General features: G+C 36.2%; 2 protein-coding genes across 8 annotated transcripts in view; both read left to right on the top strand.

Annotated features, from left to right (window-relative positions):
• Positions 1-2: 2 nt before the first annotated feature.
• bnip3lb (BCL2 interacting protein 3 like b) lies at positions 3-16,138 on the top strand. Its single transcript, XM_058788430.1, has 6 exons — positions 3-187; positions 5,749-5,968; positions 8,166-8,238; positions 8,346-8,443; positions 8,845-8,994; positions 11,255-16,138. Exons 1-6 carry the CDS (start codon positions 109-111, stop codon positions 11,301-11,303), a joined length of 669 nt encoding a protein of 222 aa, XP_058644413.1. The 5' UTR covers positions 3-108; the 3' UTR covers positions 11,304-16,138.
• The window catches only part of dpysl2b (dihydropyrimidinase like 2b), a 32,876-nt gene continuing 20,559 nt past the window's right edge, over positions 14,966-27,282 (top strand). Inside the window, exons 1-4 of one of the 7 annotated variants that reach the window (XM_058788426.1) lie at positions 15,354-15,437; positions 15,561-15,609; positions 17,178-17,216; positions 17,708-18,019. In XM_058788426.1, coding sequence (XP_058644409.1) covers positions 17,768-18,019 — 252 coding nt within the window. In that variant the 5' untranslated portion in view covers positions 15,354-15,437; positions 15,561-15,609; positions 17,178-17,216; positions 17,708-17,767. Of the gene's footprint in view, positions 15,610-17,177; positions 18,020-20,237; positions 20,543-27,282 lie in introns of those variants that run through there. The other 6 variants (XM_058788423.1, XM_058788424.1, XM_058788422.1 and 3 more) reach the window with 6 other exon arrangements.

Below are 27,282 nucleotides of genomic sequence, written 5' to 3'. Positions count from 1 at the left end.
AAAAAGTCCGATCCGTGATCAGGCTCCGTTACGCGTGAGCGCGCAGGTCCAAATGTGCGTGCGTGCGTGCGTGAGCGCAGAGTGTGTTCTTTCAGTGCTAACAGTCTTATGCAAGCCGCCCTACACAGAGCCACGATGTCCGACGCTGCTGCTCCAGCAGACAACAACGGGGAGCCTGGGTTAAACGGTATGTACAGCCGGAGCACCTCGCTATATTGCACTGACATCTATAAAATCTGTTAGATAAGTCTTTGACTTGTCTGTATTGGTGTTTTTTGATACTTTTAATTATTTTGCTTCATGTAAAATGCTCTTTTCTTAGTTCCAGTCAATATTTCTGTGCCATAAGGAGGGCGGGGTTTGTTGTAATACTTACTGCGTCATGTTTATTGACAAGCGTTCTGTCCAATGGCCGTTGAGGTTGTGTGTTGAGGCGGGCCTTAAAAAGTGATTGCCCCGAACCTAAACCAATAGTGTGACTAAACGTTTTCAGTAGGCTGGCCTAAGCCGATGTCAACAAGGCGAGAACTAGAGCAACTCGATAATGGAGATTGTGGATGCTTGAACCCCCATTTTTATTCTTGTAATAAATATGTAACACATACCCGTGTTTCCCGGGTGTGTTTATAAGAGGCTCAGAAAAAAAAAAATGTTTTGTTCATATTTAACATGTAACGTATGGCATGTGGCAGCGAATGAGGTCTTTGTGTGATCTGCGAGGTTGCAAACAAACTGATCTAGAAAGTGGCCTCTGACACTTAGATTTAACGTGTTAACTAATATTTAATTAGCGTAGTAGACGAAAACCGTATGAAATGCATTTAAAAATAACTATAATGCGGAAAAAAGTACCCATTAACATCTAGAGCCAGACCATAAACAAATAGATGATTATCATACAGTGTGGATTTGCTAAAAACATTATTTTTCGGCCTACTATTTATAATCCATGAGTTAATTCGTCATTATATATACATTTTTTGGTTACAAATAGTGGGAATTCCTAAAGATACACTGAAGTTACAGGAGACTAATAAATCTTGTTGAAATTCCTGATATGCTTTCTGAATTGCGAAGAGCAGACAGCGAAATCTCGCTGTCTAAATATTAAGAGCACTGATTTTGGGCAGTATACTTAAACTGCCATTCACTGTAAACAGCCAATATTAATGTAATGCCGATGAGCTACGTGCGCGCTGTGACCAAAGCTAACGTTAGTCCTCACAGCTGTGACCCTAGTTCAGGACGCCAGTTAATACATTCTACTATGGGAAAGGCTCGAGTCATGAATATTAATTAGCAGTGAGCTAGTAAGCCTTACTGATTGGCTGAAAGGCAGACACTGGGCGGTGAACGTTCGTAAACTGGCCAATCACCTAATGGCAAAGACTCGCGTAATGAATTTAAATTAGGCTACGTGACCAAACTGTGCAGGGAAGTTCAAGCAGTGTCAGTAGAACATAACTTAGTTAATATTCATGAGCTGCGCTTTCACCATAGTAGTATTCGTAATTCTATTTGTAGCAGCAGCAGCGAATGTGGTCCGGACTGTGTCTACGTGTGGAAAGTGTCAGAGAGAAAGCCAGGATATAGAATTGGGAGTGTGAGTTTAGGGCGGTGAGTCATGATATTTTGAGACCGTGAAGTAGCAGCAGTAAAGTGTAAAGTAGGTAACTGTGTCACGAGGAAGGGTGATGTAAAATGCATGGAGATCTGTTGGCTCATGCAGACAATTTGGTTTGCTTTTCCGATGTTCCTATCTTTCATTTCATATATGAAGAGGGTGCTTGCACTGACGTCCTAAAGGCTTAACAGCAAAATAAATCAAATGAATTATCATTTCGCCTTCACATTTAATTCTAAAAGGAAAAGGGCATGGAAAATGGTAATGAAAGGCAAAATTATGCTTTTTAATGCTCAAGAACATTAGAAAGGAATAAAATTATGTATATAAAATTATATAAGCCTGTACATATTATTTACAAAATCCATATATATTGTTATTACATTTTTACAAGAGTCTGCAAAATATTATTTTTTTTAGGGTTATCAACTAAAGAAATAAAACATTTTCTTTACTTGAAATAAACATTAACTAAAATGAAATTTCAGTTATTTCTCATTTTCATTTAGATGAAATACTAAAATACACTAAACCTAACAACCAAAACTTAGTAATATGTATTTATATATAAGATATATTTTTAAAATTGACAAAAAATAAAACTAAAAAAAAATTAAAACACAAAATATAAACATATAATGTATTTAAAATGTTGGCAAAACTGTTATAGTATATTATTATGTATACTATAGTAGTGTAGTAGTATCAATGATACTAAAATAACACTTGATTCCTTGCCACACAAAGGCTTTTCACACTGCACATAACCCTGGTTTAAGGCAATTTTATTTCCTCAATGAATTCTGTGGCCGTTGTGTTTTTCTCATTCACTAGATTTTGAAACTGTATCATCAGCACCACAGCTCCATTATCTCATAAAGCTTTTGGTTTCTCACTTCCTTGGCCAGATCTCAATGCAGTGATTTGATGACCACAGCTTTCTCATGCACTAGTGCTAACTTGTGAATTTGAGAGATTGTCTCAGGAAAGTGAAATGACATCTTAATGTTGGCCAGGTTCTTTTAGTGTAACAGATGGGCAAATGTGGGCTCAGCTTACAGTGTTTGTTTGACAATTTGGATGCGTCTGGCTGTGTACTAGACATGATGAGTGCTAGCTGGAGGACGTGTGAAGAGAATTTTCCCACAGCCAAAGATCTAGCATAAATCTCTCAAAACCTGTCAAGAACATGTCCGGTCTGTCCGGGTCATATTTCTTCCATAAAATCAAAAGAAGCAACGAACAGAATGAACATGTAAACTTTTAGTGCCGAACTTGTTTTAATTAAAAGTTGATAATGTTCTGTATTTGCTCTGAATAAACAAATGTAGTTTGGTAATTAGAAGTTTAAGCATAAATTATGGCTTTTAAATATAATGTCAGTTGGCTACAATTACTTGTCTTATATAATGTGTGTGTGTGTGTGTGTGTGTGTGCGTGCGCGCATGCGTAGGTTTACATTTTTAAAATTATTTATTCACTTTTTCAGAAGTGACAGTAAATTTATGATGTTACCAAAGATTTATCAAATAAACGCTATTCTTTTGGACTTTCTATCCATCAAAGAACTTGAAGGGGGAAAAAAATACAAAAATATTTCAACAAAGTTATTAAGTAGAACACCCATTTACAACATTTATAATATTTAATTCCATAAAAAAGGCTTCTTTAAAAACAACAAAAAATCGTACCGATCCCAAACTTGATTTTTTCTGTATTAATACAATATTATAGTGAATATGTAATAAGAATGAATAAAAGTAAAATATAAGAAAATAAAAATTAAATATAATAAATACTAAAAAATAGCAACATGCCAGACTTAATTTTTGTCCTTTTTTAAACATTTATCTTATCTTATTAGTTTAAAATTAAATATAACCTGTTTTTGTAAGATTCACCCAATAGATTATTTGTCTACCAGAGCCACACATTGATCACTTTGCAGCCGTGATGCTTTAACGTTTCATAAATGAGCCTCTGTAATACTATCATCTGATCTTTTGATCTCTATATATTCCCTGATGACAGCCAAAGTAATGTTCCACCGTTGGCCAGAATGTTCAGCTTGCCCGCTGCCACAGCAACACTGTTTGTGTCAGTGGATCGAGACAAAGGTCAGTCGTCTCTAGCACAGCCGAATTCACACGTTTCTCCCTCAGGATGGGACAGAGACGTGCATGCTCATCCATACTTATCAGAAGATTTATCTGAGTAGAGTCCAAGCAGGCCCTTGTCACATGATCCATGTTTGCTCAACCCAAGGAAGTCATGTGGACCTTCTTTGTCTTCCTCTTTTTGTTTTCCTGGAAGTGGCCCACGAGGCATTCGGTTTATACTTAGCTCATCCTGGTTGGTCAGCAGCGTGCGCTGGGGAACCAGAGCGGTGTGTTGAACCTGTGGTAAACAGAGGATTGACTGTGCGATAACACAGACGTTTCTGATGAGACAGCACGACAGATGTGGGTGAAAAGGGAACACGGGAAGCTTAGTGCTCATCCCTGACTCACGGATGAAAGGAGGCTGTGTGTTTGTGTTGATCAGGCCATGTGTTCAGGAGTGCGTCCCTGCTCAGACGCACGTAGAGCATGCAGCAGTCGGGTCAGGTGTGACTCATATATCAGTGAGCTTGTAATGAGTCTGAGAGGGAGGCATTTACTGCCCTTTCACCACACAGTAAATAGTAGTTAAGCCAGACCACCAACGATTTACAGGGAAATCCCACTGTCTGCCTTGGTTTGTCTCAGAGGCTTACTGAATGGTGGATACACTGGATGCCATATCGTTTTTCCAGGTCACATTTCACCTCAAAATCAGATATTTTTGTAAAGAAAATTAAGTTTACTTTTATGACTGTTTAGATTTTTTGCACTGCAGTATTTTATTTTATTCAGTTTTTATATGGAAGTCCAAGCTTTGACCGATGTTACATTTATTGGTTCACAAATACAGTAATAAACAGTAATAGCGTGAAATTTTATTACTATTTAAAATAATGCATTTCTATTTGAATATATTTTAAAATGTAATTTATTCCTGTCATGCAAAGCTGAATTTTCAGCATCATTACTCCAGTATCACATGATCCTTCAGAAATCATTCTAATATGCTGATTTGATGCTCAAGAAACATTTCTTATCATTATCAGTGTGGAAAACAGTTGTGCTGCTTAATATATTTGTGGAAACCATGATATGCTTTTTTCAGGATGCTTAGAGATATGTGACCCTGGACCACAAAACCAGTCTTAAGTGTCAATTTTCTGAAATTGAGATGTATAAATCATCTGAAAGCTGAATAAATAAGCTTTCCATTGATGTATGGTTTGTTAGGATCGGACAATATTTGGCCGAGATACAACTATTTGAAAATCTGGAATCTGAAAATAGTTGTAAAATCAAAATATTCAGAAAATCGTCTTTAAATTTGTCCAAATTAAGTTCTTAGCAATGTACATTACTAATCAAAAATGAAGTTTTTATACATTTACGGTAAGAAATTTACAAAATATCTTCATGGAACATGATCTTTACTTAATATCTTAATGATTTTTGGCATAAAAGAAAAATTTATAATTTTGACCCATACAATGTATTTTTGGCTATTGCTACAAATATACCCCAGCGACTTAAGACTGGTTTTGTGGTCCAGGGTCACATATAAAGTTTAAAAGAAAAGCATTTATATGAAATAAAAGTCTTTTGTCACCTACATGATTTTGCACAGTTTGATTATAACTTTAGTAGCAAATATTCAAATGATCTGCACTATAGTTAAACACTGCACCCTCTTTCTAAGCTGATAAAAAAGAACTTTGATTTAAAATAGGACATGTTCTTGCTTTTCTTGCGTCACATGGGCATCTTTGGTCATTATGTCAAGACTTCGTTTTGTTTATCCATTGTCTTTTGCAATGAGCGCCGTACAATAAATACTATACACTTTAAATAATATATGTAATGTTTTTTTTCCACAACATCACAGTAAAACACACAGTGGTTCTGTGTGATTTAGTCCATACATGTTTTGCATAGCTAAAAACATTTTATTCGAAATATTTAGTTTTTAAATGTTATTTTATAAGCTTTATTATTGTTGTGATTGTTATTTGATATCTTTTTTAGGGTCATGGGTAGAGCTTGAGATGAACAGAAACGCCGCATCTCTCTCTTCCTCCGTTGCCTCAGTGCCGCCCCCTTTAGCCCAGGTAGTAGAGGAGGATGATGGGATGGTGGGGGGCCTGGAACACGTTCCCTCATCATCTTCCATCCACAATGGAGACATGGAAAAAATCCTGCTAGATGCCCAGCACGAATCCAGTCGCAGTAACTCCTCATGTGACAGGTAGACACCATATTTATGTCTCATTTATGGCACAAAATGAAAATTCTGTCATTATTTAGGCCTACTCACCCTAATAATCAAACCTAACACAAGCCAACCATGAATGAGAACTGAGTGGAATTGAAAAAACACACAACATGGAACGATGCAAGACACAATTTTCATCTTTGGGTGAACTATCCCTTTAAGATGTTGTTTATATACAGGTGCTGGTCATATAATTAGAATATCATCAAAAAGTTGATTTATTTCACTAATTCCATTCAAAAAGTGAAACTTGTATATTATATTCATTCATTACACACAGACTGATATATTTCAAATGTTTATTTCTTTTAATTTTGATGATTATAATTGACAACTAAGGAAAATCCCAAATTCAGTATCTCCGAAAATTAGAATATTGTGAAAAGTTTCAATATTGAAGACACCTGGTGCCACACTCTAATCAGCTAATTAACTCAAAACACCTGCAAAGGCCTTTAAATGGTCTTTCAGTCTAGTTCTGTAGGCTACACAATCATGTGGAAGACTGCTGACTTGACAGTTGTCCAAAAGACGACCATTGACACGTTGCACAAGGAGGGCAAGACACAAAAGGTCATTGCAAAAGAGGCTGGCTGTTCACAGAGCTCTGTGTCCAAGCACATTAATAGAGAGGCGAAGGGAAGGAAAAGATGTGGTAGAAAAAAGTGTACAAGCAATAGGCATAACCGCACCCTGGAGAGGATTGTGAAACAAAACCCATTCAAAAATGTGGGGGAGATTCACAAAGAGTGGACTGCAGCTGGAGTTAGTGCTTCAAGAACCACTACGCACAGACGTATGCAAGACATGGGTTTCAGCTTTCGCATTCCTTGTGTCAAGCCACTCTTGAACACCAGACAGCGTCAGAAGCGTCTCGCATGGGCTAAAGACAAAAAGGACTGGACTGCTGCTGAGTGGTCCAAAGTTATGTTCTCTGATGAAAGTAAATTTTGGGTCCCAGAGTCTGGAGGAAGAGAAGAGAGGCACACAATCCATGTTGCTTGAGGTCCAGTGTAAAGTTTCCACAGTCAGTGATGGTTTGGGGTGCCATGTCATCTGCTGGTGTTGGTCCACTGTGTTTTCTGAGTTCCAAGGTCAACGCAGACATATACCAGGAAGTTTTAGAGCACTTCATGCTTCCTGCTGCTGACCAACTTTATGGAGATGCAGATTTCATTTTCCAACAGGACTTGGCACCTGCACACAGTGCCAAAGCAACCAGTATCTGGTTTAAGGACCATGGTATCCCTGTTCTTAATTGGCCAGCAAACTCGCCTGACCTTAACCACATAGAAAATCTATGGGGTATTGTGAAGAGGAATATGCGATATGCCAGACCCAACAGTGCAGAAGAGCTGAAGGCCACTATCAGAGCAACCTGGGCTCTCATAACACCTGAGCAGTGCCACAGACTGATCGACTCCATGCCACGCCGCATTGCTGCAGTAATTCAGGCAAAAGGAGCCCCAACTAAGTATTGAGTGCTGTACATGCTCATACTTTGTTCATACTTTTCAGTTGGCCAAGATTTCTAAAAATCCTTTCTTTGTATTGGTCTTAAGTAATATTCTAATTTTCTGAGATACTGAATTTGGGATTTTCCTTAGTTGTCAGTTATAATCATAAAAATTAAAAGAAATAAACATTTGAAATATATCAGTCTGTGTGTAATAAATGAATATTAATATACAAGTTTCACTTTTTGAATGGAATTAGTGAATTATATGACCAGCACCTGTTTATATATATATATCATCTGCAAATGTCACCTGAGTTCACAGCTTGAGTTTAACAGCCTCATAGATAGAGAGCTGTGCTGTAAACATCCATACCAAATTACACGTGGTCACACTGACCTTATGCTGATAGGATACGACCATAATAACCCTTATCTCCCTCAAACTCAGTGAGTCATATGATTCTGGATGTTTACTGTAGGAATACAGTGTTCCTCTCTCATGTGTACACAGACTAATGTTCTCTCAAACACTGTTCACACAAAAATGAAAACTGTCATTCCAAACCGGTGTGACTTTATTTGTGCTGTGAAACACAAAAGGTGATATTTTGAAGAATGTCCAAACTGCTTTTTTCCATACATGCAACAAAGGATCATAAAATTCATTTTAATCACCATTCATAGCTTATTTCAAACTGCTGTCTCCCACAGCCCTCCTCGACCTCACAGTCCTCAGGATGAAGGCCAGATCATTTTCGACGTGGACATGAGGAGGGACAGTCAGGTACTTCCTCTTGAGAACATTGTGGATCATCTAATTTATGGAAGGTACTCTGGCTTATCTTCATTACCTGTCTGTGCTTGTGTTTGGGTGTGTCTGTGTCCACTCAGGAGGAAATCATGGAGAAGATCAGAGATGACGACATCTTAATGAAGGATTCAGACCGGGTCGCAGACTGGTCAAGTAGACCAGAGAATATTCCGCCTAAGTAAGCACGTACTGTTAACTACTATTATAGTTTGTATTAATATTCAATCTTTTATGTCTATTGTCATTTTAATGTTTTTGTATTTTTGATAAGTATATAGTTTTTATTTCACTTTAAGATTTAGTACATCCAATTAAACTAAATGAAAATGAGAAATTTTTATTTTGTTCTAACAGATTTTTTTTTATGCTTTTAGTTTTAGTTAACTATAATACATTTTAGAATTTAAAACTATACTTATGCCAGAATTATGCATTTGATGCCTTAAGTGATCTAGATTGGGAGCTCACTTGGTTTTGTGGCACACCTATAGTGTTTTGATTTTTTTTTTCTGGCTCAAAACAAAGTTTGCAGGCGGTATGAAGCTGTTGTGATGACGGGTAGATTTATCTTTTTGACAGGGAGTTTCATTTCCGGCACCCGCGGCGTTCAGTGACTCTCAGCATGAGGAAGACAGGAGCCATGAAAAAAGGAGGCATCTTCTCTGCTGAGTTCCTCAAAGTGTTTATACCCTCGCTGCTTCTGTCCCACATCCTGGTCCTGGGTCTCGGGTAGATACTCCTTAAAACACATCCACACTTCACACATATGTAGTTTACGCTGCCTTCAAGTGCTACATTTTGGGAGTACATAAAGCAAACTGTGACAGTTATCATGCCTTTAAAATGATTGAAATACAGCATGTCAAATTAAAATAACTTGTAAAATTATTAATTATAATTCATTATAGACTTCATTTCTGCTCACTGATCTTTTTATGTAGATTATACATTTATTATAAAATATGGTCCCACTTTATATTAGGCGGCCTTAACTACTGTGTACTTACATTTAAATTAATCTGGGAAAGAGAGTAGTATTCTGAGAAAACTAGCTGTGAGATTTGAGAAAATTGCATGGTATGCCGTCCACACGGAAACGTTCTAAGTATAACTAAATATAAAAATGTACACAATGTAAAGCATCTTTCCGCTATGAGGTGGACGAGACTTCTGCGTTCAGGAAAAAGGTGGATATGGACGGCATACCATGCAATTTTGTCAGATTTCACAGCTAGTTTTCTCAGAATACTACTCTCTTTCCCAGCGAAACAATAAATAACCTAAGCACCCTGACTTCTGGAAGTTGCACAGAACTAGATTTGAAGCTTTCAGATTTTGGAAAGTTTTACGTGTTTTTTTGTTTTTGTTTGGGATAATCATCAAACAGTGGCCACCTGTTTGCACACTAAAGGTATGGTCACATTTGTGTAATTTTGCAGGTAAAATGGGTCTATTAGTTTATTGTCAGTAGTTTAGTGATGTATGAAGCACTGCTCAAACAGAAATCACTTTCAAACCAAGAATCTTTCTTTTGGTTTAATGCAGTGATTTTTGCATAACTCAAAACTGTTGTAACCCTCCCTAACCCTAATTGTGATTTGCAAAATCTTTGATGAACAATAGTAAATTGGTGACTGCACCTTAAGTGTTCATACTACACCACCAAGACAATTCACACACCACTGATTAGTACGTATCTTAAAGGGACAGTTCACAGTTCAAATTTAGTCATCATTTACTCACCCTCATGTTGTTTTAGTCGAGTTGAGTTTTTGTCTTATGTTCAACACAAAAGAAGATATTTTGAAGAAACAAAACAGTTGTTGACTTCCACAGTAGGGTAGGAATTAGTATAGCCGCTTTTCCACCAAAATGACCTGAAACAATTTGTCCCAGGAACTTTTTTTCCTCGCAGACCTGTTGCTGCCTGCGTTTCCATCGCAGTCTAAAGTACCGTGAAGATTAGGCTAATAGTCTGGTGGCGTAGGTCTGCGCGTGTTTCTCAATACCAAGTACAATTTCCAATTCTGTAATTGGAACAACAACGTACTTTATAACATCAGTCAGCTCACCTTGGCTGCTACAATTTTTCTCACTGTATTTACAATAAGACACCACTGCCTCTTTTCATTTTCATTTAAACATTAATAGCCACAGAAATGTAGTTCAGGGAATATTGCAGTTAAACAAAATATTATATCAAACAGCATTGCCTCCTTGTTTATTTTCATTTGAACATATTAATAGATGTATAATAAAGACCAAAGATTACATGTTAGATTTACCCAAAACAAATTATATCTCATGTTTAATAACTACAGAGACATCAGAGCCAGCGGCAAATGTCAGAAGGACTAGCCGAGGTTAAGCTCCTCTCGTCGGGAAACATGAGCACTGAGCGCCCGGTGATCACGTGGAGCTCACGTCTCCGAAATCAGCAAAGTACATTTTCAAATAGGCACTGTCTTTATAAATAAACTGCAGATTTGAGTTTTAAACAACTACATTTTCACCTGAAATACTTTTAAAACTACATTTCATTTTTTTATCAAAGTAATTTTATTTATTTTTTTAAATATGCGAATAAATGGTGGTTGAAATACAATCCTGCGTGAACTCAACCAATTACCTTTGTAATTGTACTACCTCGCGAGCAGGGACTTTCTGAGGGGCAAATTTTTACCCAGAACTTTATTTAGATCATGGTTCCTACTGTGGAAACACACCGAGTACCGGCCCAAAGTTCCTAGTTCCTGGGGAAGTTCCTGCGGTGGAAACAGGCTTTATGGAAGTCTATGGTTTCTTCAAAATTCTTCAAAGTATCTTCTTTCATGCTCAACATAAGAAAGAAACATATACAGTTTTAAAATGACATGAAGGTGAGTAAATGATGACTAAATTTGTATTTTTGGGTGAACTATTCCTTTAACAACAGTGAAGTGTCCGACTCTTTAATTTCTCTTTCTTTTATCTTGTATCTCTAAAACAGGGTCTATATTGGGAAAAGACTGACAACTCCCACTGCAAGCTCCATTTGAACACAGATCTGATCAAGTGCCTCAGGCATGGCCCAGGAGGATTAGGGAGAAGGTTGCAGTTTGTACGAAGAAGCCCCCTGCTGCCCCTTTCTACCCCTTTTAGTCTTTTCAGTAACATTTCTTCCTTTTATAGTAATTCCTTCAATTAGCCTTTCCATTTTGAGAAGCAGAAGTGATAAACTTTTCATTTCAGGCCTTTTTCTTTCTCGTTTACCATTTTCTGTAGCCCTTTTCCAGTTGTGAATGTTCTAACACACCCTTAGTAGTACTATTTCATTTTGTAAGTATTTGGAGCATTGTATGAAACCAAATGCGCACATGCTTGCTCCACACTTGCTCAATTCAACTAGGAGGCAAAAAACATCCCGTTTTGGTCCAAGCACAAAGTTTTCACCCTCAAAATGGAATCAACCAAAATATATGACTTATTGAAGTTATACGAACATGCTAGCTAAGATTTTATTTATTATTATAAATGCTACCAATTTAGTTATTTTATTGACTTCAAGGGCGGAACGCCGGGATGATGAATTGGAAGTGTTTTGGGAAGGATAGGGCTCTCCGTAGACCCCAAACTCATTTGGTGAGGATGGAAAATTTAATAACTCAGACATTATATACGTTTATGACTGTATCACATGCAATTTTATACCAAGTTTTACATAGTCTTTTACACAACCCTGACAGACACACCTGTTACATTTTGATTTTTTTTATATATTTCATCTCATGAATACAGATAAAAACCAGTCTGATGGGGCTGACGGATCCCTGTATGAGAAAAAAAAGCTTTTATTTTATCTGTGTTTGTTGTGTCGTTTTGTTAGTTTCCTTCACATACATATCAGGACCTAGTGATTTCTTACTAGGCTTCTACAACATAGCCTACTTTGCAATACCGCACAATTTACCATTAGCATTCAAAGCTGAGAGGATCTTGCTAACAAGGACAACGGCTTCAGTGTTTTGCCATGCTATCATAGCTGTATCAGACTTTCTGGAATTTTCTTGTACACTCTCATACTTCTCAGTCTCGTTCTGATTTCTAGCATTTCCATGCTGTTTGCTTGAGGACAAACAAAGTTTTCTTCAATTTATAGTAATCGCTCATTCTGTCATTATTTACTCAACTTCATGTTTTTTCAAACTTATATGATTTTCTTTTATCTGTGGGACTCAAAAGAAGAAGCTTTGAACAATGTCCATGCTGCTCTTTTCCATACAATGGAAGCTAATAGAGATAAACTGGAAAAGAGCTGCTTGGGTTTCTTTAAAATATCTCCAAAAGGTTGAATAATGATGGCAGAATTTGAATTATTGTGTGAGCTACTATTCAAGCACACTTACACAGTCACAGTCACACACATTTAGTGAACACTAACACTCCAGCACCACAGGTGACTGTGTTATCCTGGTCATGAACATCCATCTTTGGGAACAGGGTTTAATTTAGGGTGAACTATCTCCAAGTCTAGCTGTGTTTTTGTCTCTTTTTAAGTGTTTTTTGGATGTGTGAACACGTCTCCTTTAGTCTATCTGAGGATCTACTTCTCCTCGAACACAGCTGCCAAAACCAACCGAGAGCTCGCCTCTCATGAACTTTGTGCCTCGTGTCCATCATCATGTTTGATACGGCGTCCTGTCATCGTTTGTTGTTGTTGTTGTTGTTGTTGTTGTTGTTTTGCACCTTTTTCTTGGTGTACATAAGTTTTGGATGGTTTCTCATATGCTTTGTTTGGATTTTTTTAAGTCTTGAACAATCAAGGCAAACTAGAAGAGAAGGTACATGATAGGCAAAGGTTTTAGTTCTTTTATTTGTATTGGAGATACTTTCTTCAGACTGCAATGCAATGATAAAATGAATTGTAAGTTTATTGATTTGATTTTTTTTTTCCCTCCCTTGTTGGACAATGACAAAGTTTTCAAATTAAAAATTTAAAGAACAATCTGCATTTTTTGTTTGTGTCCCTTTGCCGGCAGACACTCTTTTCTCTGTTTGTGGACATTTCCCATCTCCTCAATATTTATCAAATATATCTGCTCAAAATATATTCAAGAACCATGAATTTTAATCCTGTTTATTAATGGAATTTTGTTAATTTTACCTAAAAAAAAATAATAATAAAAAGAAACACTTCTGTAGTGCAGCATTAGCAGTTTCATGCGTTTTTTTTTTGTTTTTGTTTTTTTTTGTCAATTTTATTTATTATTTTAATAAAAATACACTTTTATTGTCCTAAGTCAAGCATCACTATGACTGTTGCTCAGTGTCTAATTGTTTTTTTTAACTTAAAGCTTTTACTTATAATGCATTATAAAAGTAGTTTTAATGCATTAATTATGCCTTGTAATACACCTTATAATGCATTATAATAATTGTAACCACGTTACACTTTTTTATCAATTCATTGTTCCACTAAGCATTTTAAATTTGGTTATAATTACTTACAACAAGATATAATGTATTACAAAGCACATTACGAATAATTCTAATGCATTTAATAACCCTTTATAATGCATTATACATGAAGGCTTTAAGTAAAGTGTTACCTTTTTTTTTTAGCCAGTGTAACCATCCAGCAATACTAGCAACCACTCAGAACACAGAATTAGCTTATATTAGATCTCCAGAGCTGGGAACGCCTAGGAATTCGACCTGGGGTCAGATCTTCTCTGGCTGTATACAGTTCACACACCGAGCCTGTTGTTGAAACTTCTGTGAGATGATTACTTTGGATCCAGACTGCACCAGAGACAGATAGAGTGACATCAACCATTTGTCATAATACACACAGCTCCCAGTTATTATGATCTCACTACATTCCTCCCATTAGTGTGCCTTAATTTCTCATTGACATGTGAGGGTTAACCATCCCAGGCTCCTCCTAAACATGAATTCGGACCATTCTGGCAACTCTCCGGCCCACTTTACATCTGACTCATGTTTCTTGTACAAATTCATGCCTTCATCCTAACTGAGAATATGAAATGCCTGTCATATTTGTGCTCTGTCATTGTTTCTATCTGAGATCCTTTCAATTTTTCAGTCTCTTGCTTAAACTCCTTATGGTAAATCACTGAGAGTTGAATGAGCACCACAGTGCCATTTATGAAGGCCAATTATATGATATCTGTGGCTGAAATGCTTCATCTGTCCTTTGATTGGTTTTACAGCAACGTGCAGAAAAGCTATTACTATTGAATCCATTTCATCCATTGATTTTGCTGCACAAATTCATTTGCGCTATATCCTCGAGGGGCGCTCCGCGAATTTACCCAGAGCTAAGAGGCTAAAACCAATTTTACCGACACTAAAACGCCTAAATTGCCTTTGTGAGTTCACCTGGTTTTAATTAAATTAAAAATAAACCAGTTTGCATGGCGTTAGCAGTCTAAAGCGATACTCGACTGCCCTCTAGTAGCGCAGATGGGAAATTTAGGGTGTGCTTCATTCTGATTGGACACGATTGGGTGAGAAACGACATCATCTGTTCTCCAAAACGTTGTGGTGTCTGTTTATGGATACAGTTGCCTACAACTACACATCCTTTTTTTTTTTTTTTTTTTCCCACAGTTTGGTCTCTCAACAGTCTTAAATAGCATTGCAGAAGCCAAATGGTTGATGAGTCAGCAGTTGCTGCAACCTGCAGGGCGTTTTCATATTGAGTACAGATGCAAATCAGATCAGAATACAGTGGATCGGTATGAATCTTAACGTTGTTTTGACATGATTAATTGCATCTTATTTTATCTAGCCTAAGTGTGCCATATTCACACAGCTATACACCAATCAAAAGTATTCGTGAATCGTCACATGTAGCGACTTTGTATGTAAATGTAAGCTTTTATTTATTTATTTATTTTAGATTTTTTTAAAATAATTATGCCCTTCAAATTATAGGTAATAAAACTGGAGTTCCTGTGAGTTCTATATTCTACCGCATAGGCTGTAGTGGGAGGAGCTGTGATTGAATTCCCTGTCTTGTGATTGGCTGAAACAGGTGTTCTGAGGTTCCGTAGTCAATGATGACTGAAGTATGCATGCTTGTGTGTGCATGTGTGTTGTGCTCCAAAACAAGACCAGTATCTAAGCCACATAATGACTTCGGTTAACCAGAGAAGTGGTTTGGAAATGTCTGTTAAGTTCTCTCTTTGCAGCATCAGTTTTATGTATGCAAGTCTGAGAAATTAATGAAACGGGCTTATCTTTTGTTCCTTTTGTGGCACAAACTGTCTTTCTCACTTTCTCCCCCTCAGTCCAACAGCCTGCAGCGACAGTAGCTAAAGAAGGAACTCTTTTGAGCGGGTAAGGGCGCATGTTGTTGTTATGGAAACTGGGCTTTTGGTGCTATTATTGTGAGGCTGCTTTTTGGAGACGCAAACAGAATGGCGAGTCTCTAGTGAGTGACTCTCCATCGAAATGTTCCACCGCCCAATATTTGTTTATAAGCATACGTAGCAAACAATGCCAAATGAAAAAAATAAAAATAAAAACCGAATTCCATACTCATTTTCAGAATAGATCAATTAGGCTACTCAGCGAATGACTCATGTGTTTTGGTTCTTTTTAATTTAATCTCTTTAATGGTTCTTCTTTTTAATGTATCGTCCAGATCGAATGACTTATGTGATTTGGTTCTTTTTAATGACTCTTTTAAATGTCTCGTTCTGAAAACGAATGATGTCAGGCAGACTCCCGAGCTAATGAATCTTATGATTAAGATATTTCCAGTAATTCAAAACATATAGCTACAACGTGACCAGTATTCCGATTTCTGTACGATTGACTACGAGACGGTTCTTTTTACCAACGCAAAAAAAAAAAAAAAACATAACTCATGATTCAGTTAGAGCAGTTACTCACTTAGACTCACTGAACCACATATTATTATTATTGATCATTTCGTTCGAATCGAATTGAAGAACTGTTACTGTATTATGGCCGTGACTTAAATGACTGAAATTAGGATATTGGCTCATTTTTCATAAATGTCAACATGTATACATGTATAGATTGATTAGACAGAGTTTATAGTAGCTATTTCATGCATTTTTATTTTTTTTAAATTAAAATAAAAATGTCACCACATTTTGTTAATTTAGTGTTATAGCCTATATATGTGTGTATATATATATATATATATATATATATATATATATATATATATATATATATATATAGTGAGGATCAATATGTATTTAGCCAATCGCAATATATATCATTTTATTTATTTTTTTTTTTTGTATTCTTGTTTTGTATGTATATTTATTTTGTTTAAATCTGAAATTGTCTCATAAATTGGCTACAATAAGAATTACATTTCCCCCCCAAATATTTTCCCCTCATAATTACTAAAATAATCCAGAAAAAAAAATCGTTATATCGTTAAATTCCCTTCTTTAAACGAGACACTGTACTGTACATATAGACTGCTGTACGCCCGTCTGACACATGTTTGCATAAAAATAGCTCAGACGGAGCATAAGAACGCGTCCTGTGTGAACTTCCACTCATAAGCCAGATCATAAACCATCCAGCGCGTGGTGCTGAACGGACAGCGCCCTTAACTTTAACCTGCATGGGCGTGGCGCTTCAACTATCAACGGAGCAACCACAGATAAAATAATAATAATAATAAAAAATAAAAAATATCCATTATCCATTCTACAACTAAACCTACCATACATTTCTCTTTGTTTACCACATCCACCGCGTGAGCACCAAACATACAGAGCGAACGCTAGCAAAGGTATCTCACAATAGGCATTAAGTGACAAGTCATCCGGGGAAAAAGCCCTCAGATATGGACACATTACATCTTTAACCCTCAAATTCCCGCATCACTTCCGCTGTTTCTCCTCTCATCTCTCCAGCAGAGCGTCACCTCATCCTCCGTCGGTCTCACGTCTTATGTACGGTAACATCTCTGGATTTTCTCTGAATGTTTGTCATGGCTTCAGTAGATATAATACTATCAAATCCTGATGTGTTTCGTTTACTAACAACATAATTTGCACGGTCCTCATTTATTTGCATTCATTCTTCGTGTTTTTGTATTGTTCAACAGATTGTTCAACATGAGTAGGCATCTTTTCTAATGGGTTTTGCGATCAATTGCATATTAATATGCAGGGCTGAATGGTGTGGATGATAAAATGTATTGTTTTGGCGACTCATGGAGTCAAAAATCCTGAAGTAATGCTGATGGATTGTTTTTATTATTTCACTTCATTTAAATAAAGAGAAATCCCTTCTTTGGGGATTCTTATGTATGCTGTTAATTATGTTTACATTTCATTAGTATTCCTTTAAGATTTCTCTGACAAGTATAGGAACCTCCTCGCCTCACATGTAATGTTGTTTCTCACCTCCCAATAGGAAAACTAACATTTAGTGTCCACAGAGCTTTCTAGCCGGAGGTTTGCGTGCCTTTGCATCCATCTGACAGTATTCACTGAGAGAAATGTCTGCTGCCGGAGATGTGCCTGCGTTCTTCCAGAACATGGGAAGCTCCAGCCCCAACCAGCCACGCCAGAAATTCTGTGGCATGTTCTGCCCAGTGGAGGGTTCGGCGGAGAACAAGACACTGGACTTTGACTCGCTGTCCTCAGGGAAAGGTCGAGTGATCGAGAGGCAGAAGGATATCTCCAAACCACGAAAGGTGGAGATCAGGAGAAGTACCGGAAAAGAGATTCTGCAGAACCTAAACGACGAGGTAAGAGCTGCAGGGATTGTGCATTGTCATGTGGGTGGAAACATTAACACTATTGCATAAATCCATCTTCATTCAGATGCAGCCTCCCTTGCTTATGATAACAATCAACCAGACAAAAAACCTTTATTGTTGTGTTTAAATGCTTTGATTTTCCAAAAAAAATAAAAATAATAATACTAATATTTCCATATTGTAGCATATTGTAAAAAAAAAATGTTTGTTTATTTTTTTGTTGTACTAATTTGCAGTCCATATTATACAGCTAATAATTTGCAGAATGCTTGATTCTGATTGGTCAGTCGCAATGTTGTTGTCAAACATGTATGTATAATAACCTCTAAACTTTATATTTGACTTTTTACCCAGCAATCAATCTAAACTGCTAGTTTCATAGTCGTATCACTCTGCACTCTCTTTATTCTCATATGACAGAATAATTTCGACTCACTGTCTATTTATTGAGTACTGTATGTAGAAATATGTGAGATAATGTACAGTGAGGTGATCATTGTCATAAAATATGTCCCTTCAGGATGATACAAAATCTGATCACCCTGTCTGGGTTTATTTTGTAATAATAACCAGCTGACTGTGCAATATTTGTTGTTGCAGTTGAATAAAATCATGAATTATTTTAAGGCTTGAATATTTGCTGTTCTCACAGAAAAAAAGGGTAAATGATACATAAAACTTCTTTATATGTGAAAGTTTAGAACTAATTTATTTAGAAATAAAATAAGCCCTTCTAGCAACAGATCATTTTTTCAAAAGAAAGTGTACAAACCAAAATAATGATGATTAAAACATGCAATAAGATTTTTTATTTTTATTTTTACAGTCCAGTTGTTCCTAAGAGCCCAATAATTCCAGCGGCTGTATGTGTGGGCCTTGGTATCTGGATGCGGTAACCATAGCTACAGTGACAGTGATGCTGAGCTGTGATTGAAGTACGCCCCAATAGGGCTTTAAGAGCAATAACTCGGGACCTGTTAAAAAGCTCATAAGACTCAGAATCACCTCCACTCAGAATTATATACAGAAAATTAACCTCCTTTTTCATGCAAGAAGAGAAAATGATATAGCCTTTTCACTGAATGTCGTCAGTCAGTTGATATGACAATGCTTTTACACATGGTAACATGATACTACAGTCAAGAAAACGCTCTGTCAACCATACCAAACAGGCAATTGCTCTATGTTTGACAAGTGTGATTTAAAGCCACTCTTATGCTTTTTTTCTTCACTGATAGGCCTTAATGACTGCAGAGATCAATAGCATGTTTAGATCTACTGCACTGAGCCCAAAGCAGCCAGAGGGACCCGGATATTGAGCTATAGTGTTTGCATATTATATAAACTAAGATTTGGGGCAAAAGATTAACTTTAAGAAGGCATTATTTGTGGTATTACATACTGTTCTGAATTGCTAGAACTAAAACTTGCAAACATAAATTGTTTTGTTAATCAATATGAAAATCTAAGTATGATGTTTATAAGATGTTTATAGTTATATATGAAGATTTAAATTCACATTTAAGTCATATTTATTTGATTACTGTGCACACAAAGTATCGAACCATTTATTTTCAAATATAATATTCAAAGTAAAAATGATTTGACAAAAATGCTTGCATCATGAATATCAAGAGGGTTTCTTAGGGTTTATTTGAATAAAACAAGCCTTTGCATAAAATTTGAGATTTTATTTTATCCATCTTATTAATTTATTTTATTATTATTTTCTTCTTGACTGTGTGCCACGATTATTTAGTTTGTTTTAAACCTAATTTATACATATATTATGCACAATGAATAATATAACGAATATACATAAGAATATATCACAAATAATACATGCTTTACAACTACATTTCCTAAGATATATCTGCCTTTTAATTTTTCATATATATATATATATATATATATATATATATATGTATATATATATATTTAATCTCTGTGAATCACATTTTATGTTTTTTTTTTTAATTAATTAGTCCAGAAAAAAAAGTGCCATGTCATTGACACTTTTATTAATCTCCATAATCGTTTGCATACAAATTACGTTTATTGTTCATTGCACACTTTTTGTTTGCCGTCATTTCGATCAGATCATGCAAACACTGATCCTTGTGCCATTAAACCCATTGTCTGAAACATTGGTCACCCTCTGTGGACTCAGAGGAGGAGCTGCTGGATATCCAGGGCGGGGTTGTGCGCATGCGCGCTGCTTTCCGCTATGAAAATCTCTCGTTTTGTCTCAGACAGTCTGGGTGGACTTGGTGCATCAGTGGAGAGGAGATATTGGGCACAGGTCCTTTGTCCTTTACATTTCTTGCGCTTTAGCTCTTCCGTTCGCCTCTTAATTCCTAAAGGACTACAAAAACTGTCCTAAACCAAGCCATTTCCCCTCCCAAACAGATCGTTGCATCCATTATCACAGTGATAACGGTTCATCAAAGGGAATAGAGCATAAAGAAGATGTCTGGCTATCAGGGCAAGAAGAATATTCCCCGCATAACCGTGAGTTATGGAATATCTTCTTTAAATATTTACTAAGCCTAAAGCATGTTTAGAAATCATGAAAATCTTGTGAGAATAAATGTGTTTGATTTGCACGAACGCTCGCTGATCCCCTGCTACGCCTAGCTACATTACATTACGTTGCTCAGGTGCTTGGAGCCGGTAAACTTGTGATGTTTTAGCGAAATTAAGCTGTCAATGTGTTGAATTTATGTCTTGAGGCAATACTGCAGCACGGCATTGCGTTCTAGGACTCTTGTGAGATTCACACCCCATCTACAACCGCGACGCTACAAAACCGGAACGCTCCCTATATAATTAATGAAGCTGTTTTTGCCGCGTTCTGCTCGAGACGCGTTGCTCGCGTTAAGCGTGACAATGTGTAGCGAGTAAACCATAACATTCCAAAGTGTATTTGATAATTGCATTAAAACAAGCAGTTATGAGAGACCAACTGTCTGACCAATTGTGACTGAGGCGAACACAACGTGTTTGAGGGAGCGGTACAGGATAATGGAAAAACGCATGGCAAACCAGGGGGAAAATGAGCAAATTTCCTTCCTCAAGGCAGTGGGTTTGATTTATAATCGCTGCATGGCCCACAATTCTATATATTTTTGCATTTGCTCAAGCCTTGTATTGAAATAGTTGTTACAATAGAATAGACGTTATCATGCTTCCCCACCCAACTGATTATAACATGTCCACATGACATCACAATGCACCTAATTTGATCTGTTTTAGAGTATAACATGCTGGAAATAGCTGTTCGGGAGACAGTCGAATGGAGCTCCCACTCGGCTCGGCTGGTGGCGGGTGTGCCTTTGTTTCTTTTCAAAGGAAGCTCTTTGGGCTGAGGTTTGGGGGAGAGCTTTAGGACACCCTTTTAGATTCCCTAAGCTATGTTGAATGAGAAGTAGGTGGGTTGTGGTTTCCATCCAGCATGTTAAGGAAACCGCATCCAGCTCTTAGTAAGATCTAAGAGGTTGGAGATAAGCCAGTCGGAGAGTAGCACGTGCAGGATCGCATGCAGAAAAAGACCGAAATGTGCAGCTAAGAATACATTCAAATGGAAACATGGAAAAATAAGCAAGAAGAACGAGCAGTCTGAGAGAAATGCTTGCAGAGTTGCCTAAAGCTGTGTGTGCCACACCCCTGTTACAGTGACTATCTTTTAGTGTTGCGTCTATGGCACATCAACATTTGGGAAAGTAATGGGAATGGAATTTGACACACTTCCAAACGGATCTGTCGATTGACATCAAATAATGCAGAGGTCGCTCGGTCGATTTTAACTTGTTGCGTCTGTTCTAACTGTAGTCACAGCTTGGCCCCGTCAGTCATCACCCCTTGTACTGTAGTGGAATTCATGCGGACCTCCCAAGCGCACTGTGACCCAAAGACCTCATGCATAAATATTGTCCTCCTGAAAGCTTCAGCACAATTGGGTGAATTGTTCGTAGAGCGGATATTTAAGAGCAATTGGCTGTGCAAACGATGGACTGTCCATCTTAGATCTGTATTTCCTGTGACTTTTTCTCCTGCATAAATAGACCCAGGCGTGGTTTGGATGCACACATAGTTGACACACAAGCATATGGCAGCATGGCTGGTCGGCTGGAGGGTGGCTGGGATGGTTAATGGGTGGGTCGGGGTGGACCAGCTGCATTGGTCAGCTGCGCAGACAGGCGGAGGAGGGTGACACCTTCTTGAGCCTCGTTAAAGATGAATGTTAGCTTTAATTCTCCACCTGCCTGGTAACTTTCAGCTGTAGTTATGAGGTCAGATATCAGAGAAGAATTTTTATGTTCATACATTCTTTGACTGTATAGTCAAATTCACTTGTTTTCATGTTAATCACTGACTGGCATTGGTATGTCATCACTTATTAGTTCTGCTTTCTGTATCAGACCTACTGTAAAAGATCAAAATAAATATATTCATGAGTAAATAAATAAATAAATTGAAAATGAGTAAACAAATGATATTTTGGTATTTATTTATTTAATATTTATATTCAACGTTTGTTTTGATATTTATTTATTTACTAAACAAAGATGATAGTTTTAATATTTATGTATCTTATAATATTTATTTTAATATTTGTTTATTCATTTCCCTTTACTCAATTATTTAATTACTACAGAACTTACAATTTTATTTTTAAACATTTATAATTTTCTATAGTAACTAAATAATCACTTACATAGAGCAAATGTTTACATAAATATTTATAAAATGGGAATTTGATTTATTTATTTATGTTCAGTTTACTAAATTTTTTATTACTACAGAAATATTCAAATTTATTTTAAATATTAATATTTTTTCTGTAGTAATTTAATAAATAATTATGTAAGCCAAGCAAATGTTTACATAAACATTTATTGCAATTATCATTTTAGTAATTCATATTTATTCATTAAAATAAAACAATTAGTTTTATTTTGTGAACATATTTGTGAATAATATGTAAGTATGTGTATATAATATGTATGTATTTACAATATTTATTAATTTATTATTTATTATATATTAATTTAGTACTCATTTATTAATTACTCAAGTAATTGATAATTTATTTACTATAGGAAGGAGAAACGTTTATTTTAAATATTTACCATCTTTCTGTGGTACTTAAATTGCTTTAGTAAAGGACATATTTATTAAAATAAAATATCCTTTTTATTAAATGAATGAATACATATTTAAGATAAACTATTATTTGTGTTAAGTAAATAAATTAATATTTAAGTAATTATTTACAGTATTTATTAATTTATTTGCTTAAAAGATGATAGTTATATTTATTATATATTTATGTCTTACTCAATTAATTATTTACTTATATTTATTATATAATTATAATTATTTAATTATATCACTATAGAAAGATCAAAGTTTTATTTTAAACATTTGTATTTGTTTGTGGTAAATTACATTAGTAAATTAAATAAGTAAATACAATTAAAATAAAATATTATCTTTATTTAATAAATAATTTAAAGTAAAAAGTAATGTATAGATAAGCATGTATAAGAAATGTATATAAAAAAAGCAAACACGTAAATTCTTAAACAAAAATGTTTAAGGAATTAAATATTTATTAAAAATAAAACGACATAATCTTACTTTTGCATGTTTTTGTAGTTTTCGAATGTAATTAAAACTGTGATTAAAAAAAAAACCCTCCTTAGCCCAGTTGACTGGTTTCCATGGCAACCGCAGCAGCTCCAGTGCAACCCAGTGATCTGTCCCAGAATGCACAGCTGACCTGCTGTTGTGCCTCACGTTCACCCCCACCGCAAAGCCCAATCTCTTCTCTGACTTGTATCAAGCAGTCTGCCAGGAGCGTGTTTTCTTGCAACATACAGGATTTCCATTCATAACGGCTACGTTTGCGCCTGAGAGGGGAAAAAGGCACCAAGCATGCAAACAGTCAAGCCACACTTTCAGTTTTCCTTTAAGAGGATCATAAACGGATCGACCTGGCAGCTAGAATCCGGCTCAACTAAATCCGTTTCTAAACGACCGAGGGATGGAATTGCGAGCGGTTAAACCCAAAGACTGGAAGTCAGTCAACATGGATTATTATTAAGCGCAAATTTGCTTCAGATCACAAATGTGACATCCTTTATGGTTTGATGTTCATGGACACTGAACTGTCTGTTTAAACTTCCATTATCATTTACAGCATGCAGTAAAATAAACATGCTGACCTGAAGACTTCCTGTCAGTGTTCTCATGCACTAAGTATCCAGCACTTTGTCTCTGGAAAAGGTCCAAAACAAGCACCAGTTCAGTTCATTGAGTCCACATTTCCTCTAATTAACATTGCAACCTTTCTGATGATGTCATAATGCCTTAACATCGATGGCTCTGATTGGTCGGTTTGTGCAGGGAGACGGAGGAAATGGATGGCAGTGATTGTCTGGGTTATGTAATGCATGTTATGAAGCAGCTGTTGAGTGTGGCTGATCGCCAAAGCCATTCGCACGGTCCCAGAAGCCGCTCGGCAAAGATCTGGATGTGAAAAAAGTAAAAGGCATTCATCTTCTGTGGAAGATGGTGTTGGTTTTTTCTATAAATTAAATTGAGTAAAGGTATATGAGAGCAAATGAAGTATTTGGGACCAGTAGTGTTGTTTTTCTTGTTGTGGGATGTGTAGTAGGAGATGTCAGGTCACTGGAGTATTTGCTTTCATCGCTAAGTGAATCAGGGCAGGGCTTGGGAAGCCACCCAGGGCCTCATGTTGCTGGGTTGCCAACAAGCACGCAAAGAGGCAGAAACGCAGACAGAGCCGCCTTTGTCCCCGTGCGGTGCAAAGGGGCCTTGTGACAGGAATTGTTCCACCGCTCCCCTTTCAGAAAAATGGCCGTTCTTCTGGGGCCCTGAATGTAAAGAGATTCCTGGGTGGCGGCAGGGTCTGTACCGGCATGTCTAGCCAACTTTACCCTTCATACTGCATGATGCTGTAGGGAAAGATAAAAAGATACTATTTTCATCTAATTCACTTATTGCTTGGAAAATGTATAAAGCACACAGCTAATTCAGGAAACATTTAGGACATGTTTTGACATTAAGATAACCCAATGAGTGTTTTTGATTTAAAATAACAATTCTTTCTATTTTTCATTCGTTGAAGCATGAGACTGATTTCCTGCCTCCAAAGCCTGAATATAGCACAAATCAATAGCATTTGGGCCCATGTTGTGAAGAAGCATTTTATTGGTTGAACCTATTAAACTGGTTGAATCTTCACTGAATGAGCCAGTTTATTTATTCTATATAAAGATGATAGATTGTTTGCCAATTATTTATTTAATTACTACAGAAAGGTGAAAGTTTTATAAATAGTGATAATTTTTCTGTAGCAATAAAGCAAATAAAGGAAAATATCAGTTAAATTCACTTATTTTCATATTAATCACTTACTGGCATTGTTACATAATTGCTTATTAATAACTTAAGTATAATAGTCTGTTACATTCTTGTTTGCAGTTTCTAGGTTTTTCAGCACCAAACCTACTGTAAAAAAATAAGTAGATTAGTGTAAAAAATTGTTTATTTGCTTCAATATATATATATTCAATATATATTCAATATTAATGGAAATATTTATTTATTTACATTTAGCTATTTAGCAGACGTTTATCGAAAGCGATTTACACATGAGGACAATAGAAGCAAGCAATCAAAACCAACAAAACAGCAATGACTAATGCAGTAGGCCTACATGTAGCAAGTATTTGTGTCTGTGTGTCTGTGTGTGTGTGTGTATATATATATATATATATATATATATATATATATATACAGTCATGGCCAAAAATATCGGCCCTTGGTAAATATGATCAAAGAAGGCTGTGAAAATGAATCTTCATTGTTAATCCTTTTGATCTCTTATTTAAAAAATCTAACCTTTCATTTGATAATAAGAATTTAAAATGGGGGGAAATATCATTATGAAATAAATGTTTTTCTCAAATACACGTTGGACACAATTATTGGCACCCCTAGAAATTCTTATGAGTAAAATATCTCTGAAGTATAGTCCCATTCATATTCACAATTTTGAGCACTCCAGGGTGATTATGAACATGAAATTATCCAGCCATGGCTTCCTGTTTCACAGAAATATAAATAGGAGGGAAAACAAAGCCCAGATTCCCTTAATTATCCATCACAATGACAAAAACCAAAGAATATATTTCTGATAAAAGATAATTGAGCTTCACAAATTAGTGAAGTGGCTTTAAGAAAAGAGCTAGAGCAGTGAAAATTCCCATTTCCACCATCAGGGCAATAATTAAGAATTTCCAATCAACATAAAATGTTATGAAACTGCCTGGAAGAGGACGTGTGTCTATATCATCCTAATGCACGGTGAGAAGGAGAGTCTCCAAGGACCACAGCTGAAGAATTGCAGAAAATAGTTGAGTCTCAGGGTCAGAAAACCTTAAAAAAAATTGTCAAACAGCACCTACATCATCACATGTTGTTTGGGAGGGTTTCAAGAAAAATTATCCTAGCTCATCCAAAAAAAAAACTCCAGCATATGCAGTTATCAAACACGACTGGAACTTCAAATGGGACTGGTTTCTATGGTCAGATGAAACTAAAAAATGAGCTTTTTAGCAGCAAACACTCAAGATGGGTTTGGTGAACACAGGGATAAAAAGTACCCCATGTGTACAATGAAATATACTGCTGTATTTTTGATATTGTGGGCCTATATTTCTGCTGGAGGTCCTGGACATCTTGTTTAGACGCATGGCATCATGGATTCTATCAAATACCAACAGATAAAAAATCAATAAGTGACTGACTCTGTTAGAAATCTTATAATGGGACATGTTTGGATCTTCCAACCGTACAATAATCCAAACACAAACCTCAAAAACAGCACAAAAATGGGTCACTGAGCACAAAACCAAGCTTCTGCTATGGCCATGAGTGGGGTGAACTGAAGAGAAGAAGCACCCACATGGAGCTGGAAATCTAAAGGGTCTGGAGTGATTCTGGATGAAGGAATGGTCTCTGATCTCTTGTCAGGCATTATAGGAGAAAATTTAGAGCTGTTAAACTGGCAAATGGAGGTTTCAAAAAGTATTGAATAAAAGGGTGCTGTTAATTGTGGCCAATGTGTATTAGAGAAAAACATTTATTTCATAGTGATATTTCCCTCCATTTTAAATTCTTATCATCCAATGAAAGGTTAGATTTTTGTGAATTTTTAA

The sequence above is a fragment of the Onychostoma macrolepis genome, chromosome 10 (assembly GCF_012432095.1).
Source record: "Onychostoma macrolepis isolate SWU-2019 chromosome 10, ASM1243209v1, whole genome shotgun sequence".
Classification (NCBI taxonomy): Eukaryota; Metazoa; Chordata; class Actinopteri; order Cypriniformes; family Cyprinidae; genus Onychostoma; species Onychostoma macrolepis.
The sequence above is the reverse complement of the archived record's forward strand: the minus strand, read 5'-3'. Positions and strand labels throughout refer to the sequence as shown.